The sequence below is a fragment of the Pundamilia nyererei genome, unplaced genomic scaffold (assembly GCF_000239375.1).
Source record: "Pundamilia nyererei isolate P.nyererei 1_Seehausen unplaced genomic scaffold, PunNye1.0 scaffold00139, whole genome shotgun sequence".
NCBI lineage: Eukaryota > Metazoa > Chordata > Actinopteri > Cichliformes > Cichlidae > Pundamilia > Pundamilia nyererei.
In genome coordinates this window covers 633,629-639,296 of record NW_005187540.1, presented here as the reverse complement: position 1 = coordinate 639,296, position 5,668 = coordinate 633,629, and the positions used below count along the sequence as shown (strand labels likewise).

Here is a 5,668-nt window from a genome sequence, read left to right as displayed (position 1 = left end):
GTTAAAGGACAGAACTCTGCTTATCGCTCGTGCCTTGGAGGGAAAACCGGGATGGACATTTTTTCCTTCAATCTGCATGCTGCAGATGGAAGCGATCCCTCCATCTTTGTCCAGGGTGGGCTCCTGCACCAGATGCACGGTCATTGGATATTCCATGACGCTGTAAATCACGTCAGACCGGAGTCATTTTTATCAACTCTTAACCTTTAACAACCTGCTGCAGATTTGAACTCACTGTTCAAACTGGCTAATTCGCTTTAGTGCTGATTTTATCTGTTGTCAAGTTTTGTTTTGCAATTCTAACTTATTTTATATAGTTTTATAACTATTGTCCTTTTCATTTTTTCTTTTGTAGGTGATCTTCGGTTTCTGAAAGGCGCCCTCAAATAAAATGTATTATTATTATTATTATTACTATTATTATTATTATTACTATGATAATGACATTAATAATAATATTATTAACATTCCTGTTGGTGGCCCTCAGACAGCAGAGGGCTCTGTTTAGTCTGCCTGATTATAGGAAGAGAAGAAGAAGTCGGGCATGCGCAGAGGCGGAGGAGGTTGTGAGCTGCCAGCTGGACTCCGTGTTCCACCGTGAAGCGACACGAAGGTCCGTGTGTGTGTCTGTGTGTGTGTGTGTGTGTCTGTCTGTGTGTGTGTGTCTGTGTGTGTGTGTCTGTGTGTGTGAGAGAGAGAGAGAGAGGAGGAGGAGGAGCACCGCTGATGAAGATCCGGAGCGTTTGTACCGGAAACGACAACAGCAGAGCTCCGTGTGTCAGCTGTGAGTATCCTCTGCTGCTCCTCCGGTCCGACCGGGACCGCGCCTGGAGAGTGCTGGAAAGTTTTTGAATGGCACACAAAGAGGAAGAGTGAGAAAAGTACTGAGTTTAGAAGTACTCTGTTACAGTAAAAGTACAGGAGTGTGCTGTGCGGTTATGAGAAGTCACAAGTGTCACTGCAGGTGTGACCAGTGGGAGTCTGCACATGCTCAGTTCGACCCTCTCCTGGGTAGACAGTAGGAGCTTGGACCATTTGTTTTGGAGGTAAGGTGAGTTTACCTTCATCTCTGACTGAGTAATCTAAAGTAATCCCATTCTGGGTGTCTCGCCTCAACCGGGGACCTCATTAGTGAATGAGCCCGGTTGGATGAGCTCTGCTCCACCCTGGCTGTGGCGAGCGTGCTCTGGGTTGGAGCGTTTCACCTGGTGTGTTGTTGTGATGTCGTTCGTCTCAAGCTGAGACTTTGCAAAGGCTGTATATCAAAGATGGACACGGCTGCTGTGACACTGACCGCTGGTTGAAGTCCCGCGTTGATTGTTGATGTCATCGGTTGTTTGCAGCCACCCAACGACCAATGAACCAATGGCCCTCAGTCTGCAGGAGAAACGTCCTTGTGGTTTCTTTGGGCGCTCGCAGGCTGCCGTAGCGGGCTGTAAACATGTTGTAAAGTTTTAACCTGAGGGTCTGAGGGATCACCTCACTGCTGGACTGCAGCTTGTGTCCATCTTTTACGTACAGTCTAACAGGAAGACCTTTGCTAGACCATAATTGGGACAACAGGTGATGATATAGGTGTGGCAGGTACAGCTGAGGCTGGCTCGGTGGAGTGTTTCCCTCTGAAGCACGACTTGGATTCACCCATGAGGCTGTTTTATTGATCAGCTCATGTGACTTCAGGTAAATCGGAGGCGGTCTCAGTCTGCAGGTTCCTCACTGTCGTGTTTGGAAGCTAAGAGACGTGGGACAGGTCGGGCTTGTTTGCGGAGAAACACGTTTGGCAGCCTATCAGGTCTCAGCTCAGGTGTGTGCGTTTGGGTGTGTGCCTACCAGGATGTCCTCCTCAGAGCTGCTTTACCTGCTCTCCACACACACACACACACACACACACCTGCTTTGTCTGTTTGTCAGCTGCTGCTAGGTCATGTGACCCACACAGATGTCTTTTGCACACTGCTGCAGCTTCTCAGGCTTTCAGAACAGCGAAGGTGTCGTATTCAGGAACTCGAGCTGAAGAGCTTCAGCTGTGACCTCTGCTCTGCTTTCCCATACAGTGTCCGCCTCTAGCTCCTCCTCCCCCCACTCTGTCTGGTACTGATCCAGGTGTGAACCTATGTCTGCAGGTGATGGATGCAGAGAGCGGGGAGCTGTTTCTCGGCGTCATGGCATCCGGGAGCTGGCAGCTCGACGGTCCGTTCTCCTCCTCAGAGCTCATCCCGGCCGGCTCAGAGAAACCCCTGCAGGACTGGGCGGTGGACCCCGAGTGTGTGAGTGTCTGTGATCACATGACCACTCAGAGAGGAAGTGTTTATTTGAAACTTTGAAGTGGCGGCGAGTTTTTCCATGTCTGATGTGGCCTTGCTGTTCGTGACTGTGTAAAATGTGACCTTCATCAGATTCTCAATGACAGCGACTCCGAGGACGTCCTCCACGCCGTCAATCCAAACGAGGTGTTTCCCAGCGGGCCACCGGCTGACCCGTCATCAGAGAGCGACAGCGGGATCTCCGAGGACCCCGCCATCGAGAGTCCTGTCACCACGGTGACTGCAGCGGGCACCCAGCTGGCGCCAACGACAGTTTACCAGCTGGTTTATGACATCAGCGGGCTGGACGGTGCTAAGACTGGAGCTGGACAGGAGAACATCATCTCCATCGAGCTCGGTGAGGCCACGCTTTGTTTCTGCCGTTCAGGATTCGACGAATCAGGCGACATTCAGCGGCGGCAGCTAGCTTCATGCTCGTGTCGACTGAGCTTAAAGAAGTTTGTTTCATTAAAGCATCAGCAGATGATTCATGCTGAGAATCAGCTGAAGTCCAACTTTAGTGTAGTACCGGTGTCTCCACCAGGGGGCGTGTGAGTATTAACAGAAGCTATAGCATACATTTTCATTGCTATGCAGATGATGCCCAGCTCAGTGGTCCCTCAGATGGTCCCGCCCCTCCCGAGCCTGGCTCTGCTGGAGGTTACTTCCTGTTAAAGGGGAGTTTTTCCTTCCCACTGTCGCCAAAGTGCTTGAGTGTTTGTCTCTATGTTTGGAGGGTCTTTACAATATAAAGCAATTGATTTGGCGCTACATGAACAAAGTTAATTGAATTTAATTACGAACTCGTTCTGATGTGAAACTGCGAGCTGGTTTTGCACATGGATGAAACACTGCCCCCTGCTGGTGACGTCATGGTTAGTTTGGAACGATGATGATTTTAAATCATTGTTTAATATTTTTAGGTGGCGTTCACGGCACGAGACTGAAGCTTTCAGCTTCCTGTTAAACGACCTGGTGTGAAGCCAAAAACTATGACTCCACCCATTTAAAGAAAAAATCGACAGTGTGATGTAAGCGCGGCAGAAACAGGAAGGAGTGGCGTCGTTAACGGTGGTGCGCTCTCTCTGCAGATCAGTGGAGCTCTCAGCTGCTGCTGTCGGACTCGTGCGTCGTGAGCGAACTACCTGTGGTTTCGGCGCCGCGGCTTGCCGTCCCTCCTCCCAGCCTCGACGACGACCTGGTGAGCCTCTGTTTCCTTTTTTTTTTTTTTTTTTTCCTTGTCCTTCGTCAGGCTCCGCCCTAACGACTCATTCTTCTTCTTGTGTTGCAGCTGTGCCTGGATCTTCAGCTGACCGAGGAGGAGCAGAAGCTGCTGACCCAGGAGGGCGTGTCGCTGCCCAGCAACCTCCCCCTCACCAAGGTCGGGTGCACAGATGCTCTCAGGCCGCCGCGTTTCTGTGTCAGGTGCACGCTGCTGACTTTGAACCGAACTTTATTCACAGGCCGAGGAGCGAATTCTGAAGAAGGTCCGGAGGAAGATCCGCAACAAGCAGTCGGCTCAGGACAGCCGGCGGCGGAGGAAGGAGTACATCGACGGGCTGGAGAGCAGGTAACCGGCCAGCTGACCGCCGCCGCGTCGCTGACAGAGACCCCATTTCCAGACGTGTTGTGAGGTTTTTTCAGCGAGTCGATAGTTCGCCCCCCCGCCTTCATTTATCTGCTCTCACTTTCAATTTGAACTTCCTTCCATCCTCCAGGGGTCGTGACCCCGCTGAACTTCAGCCGTCTCCAGTGTCGCAGTCCGCGTCACGAGGGTTAACGCTGGATGAGGGCGGCGTTGTCACACGTTCACCTGCAGATTGGCTTCTATGAGCAGGAGAAGGAGGGGCTCGCTCTGTGTCAGCCAGAGCGGCTCAGATGTGTTTTTGTTGTGGGTTCAGAGTAATGAGGGAGTCACAGCTGTGTGTTAAATCGATGCTATAGGTCCGTCGTGACCACAAACCCCACCCCATATTGTGTTTCCTCCTGCGACTTCTTCAGCTTAGAGAAACCTCAGCGCCACCTGTTGTATTGGTGATGAAACCGCAGAGCGACAGAAAGTTACGCCTTGACACCGAGCGGCGTCGCCGGGTTACTGGCGTTAAACTGTCATTAACGAAGACGGCGCTAAACGTGCTTTTAAAGCTCTCAGCCTCACAGGCAGAGTTACGTCTGTGTGAGCGGTGATGTAAATAACCTTTACATGTACGGCTTCATGTCCTGTTCAAGTCTGCACAGAGGTCCCCATGGTAACACCTGTGTGTGTGCGTGTGTGTGCGTGTGTGTGCGTGTGTGTGTGTGTGTGTGTGTGTGTGCTGACAGGGCGGCGGCGTGCTCGATGCAGAACAAAGAGCTGCAGCGGACGGTGGAGCAGCTGGAGAAACGTAACAAGTATGAACACGCTTTACTGATTATTGAGGTCACAGAGAGGTCACTTCCTGTGACATAAACACAGGGAACGATGTCGAGCTCACACTCTGTAGGTTTTATTGTAATCTCACACAGTTTGGTGACATGAATACCACAGACATGTTATTCCAGACACTTCTGTCACAAACAGGATCAGAAACATCCACATCTGGGAGACCTCCCTGTGGTTCTGACTCCCACCAGCAGGGGGCACTGTGCTCTCACTTTAAATGTGAACCTCGGACAGCTCAGTCACGAGGACCTGAGTCTGTCTGAAACAGTCAGATTTACTTTTTAGTTTCTTCTTGAACTTCCTGCTGAGTTTGCTGCTTGCTGATTGGTTCACCTGCTCAGGTAAGCCCTAACCAGCCCCTGTGTTCCTGCTCCTCAGCTCTCTGCTGGCTCAGCTGCAGCAGCTTCAGTCTCTCATCAAGCAGACGGTCAGTAAAGGAGCCCAGACCAGCACCTGCCTACTGGTACGACCACCTTAAACCCGTTAAGGTGGAATGAAGTCTGTTTTGTTTTTGTTTGTTTGTTTTAGTTCTGCTCCTACACACACACACACACACACACACACACACACACACACACACACACAAGCCCGTTCAGCTATCTTAGTGAGGACCTTCATTGACCTTAATAACCCTAACCATGAATGAATGCTGACCCTAAACCTAACCATAACCGAATTGTAACTAGGGATGGGTACCGGTGTCCGGTGCCATGATGGCACCGGTTCTGACATAAACGGTAGTAACCAGACCGAAAAGCAGCGCACATTTCGGTGCTTTATTTCGGTGCTTTTTTTCCCTGAGATGTCATACACTTTAGATTCTAGCCAATCATTTTACGTTTCCGAGGAAAGTAGGCGGGGCCAGGTACGTACGTTCTGTTAGAGCAGAGCTACAGATTAAAAATGCCCAAGGCGAAGCGGTCAAAAGTCTGGCTGTACTTCA

General features: G+C 50.8%; 1 protein-coding gene across 4 annotated transcripts in view; it reads left to right on the top strand.

Moving 5' to 3' along the window:
• Positions 1–511: 511 nt before the first annotated feature.
• The window catches only part of creb3l4 (cAMP responsive element binding protein 3-like 4), a 7,433-nt gene continuing 2,276 nt past the window's right edge, over positions 512–5,668 (top strand). The window contains exons 1-8 of one of the 4 annotated variants that reach the window (XM_005744125.2): positions 512–613; positions 2,124–2,267; positions 2,397–2,661; positions 3,395–3,504; positions 3,595–3,684; positions 3,767–3,873; positions 4,626–4,694; positions 5,104–5,188. In XM_005744125.2, coding sequence (XP_005744182.1) covers positions 2,127–2,267; positions 2,397–2,661; positions 3,395–3,504; positions 3,595–3,684; positions 3,767–3,873; positions 4,626–4,694; positions 5,104–5,188 — 867 coding nt within the window. In that variant the 5' untranslated portion in view covers positions 512–613; positions 2,124–2,126. Of the gene's footprint in view, positions 614–668; positions 1,052–2,123; positions 2,268–2,396; positions 2,662–3,394; positions 3,505–3,594; positions 3,685–3,766; positions 3,874–4,625; positions 4,695–5,103; positions 5,189–5,668 lie in introns of those variants that run through there. The other 3 variants (XM_005744124.1, XM_005744126.2, XM_005744127.2) reach the window with 3 other exon arrangements.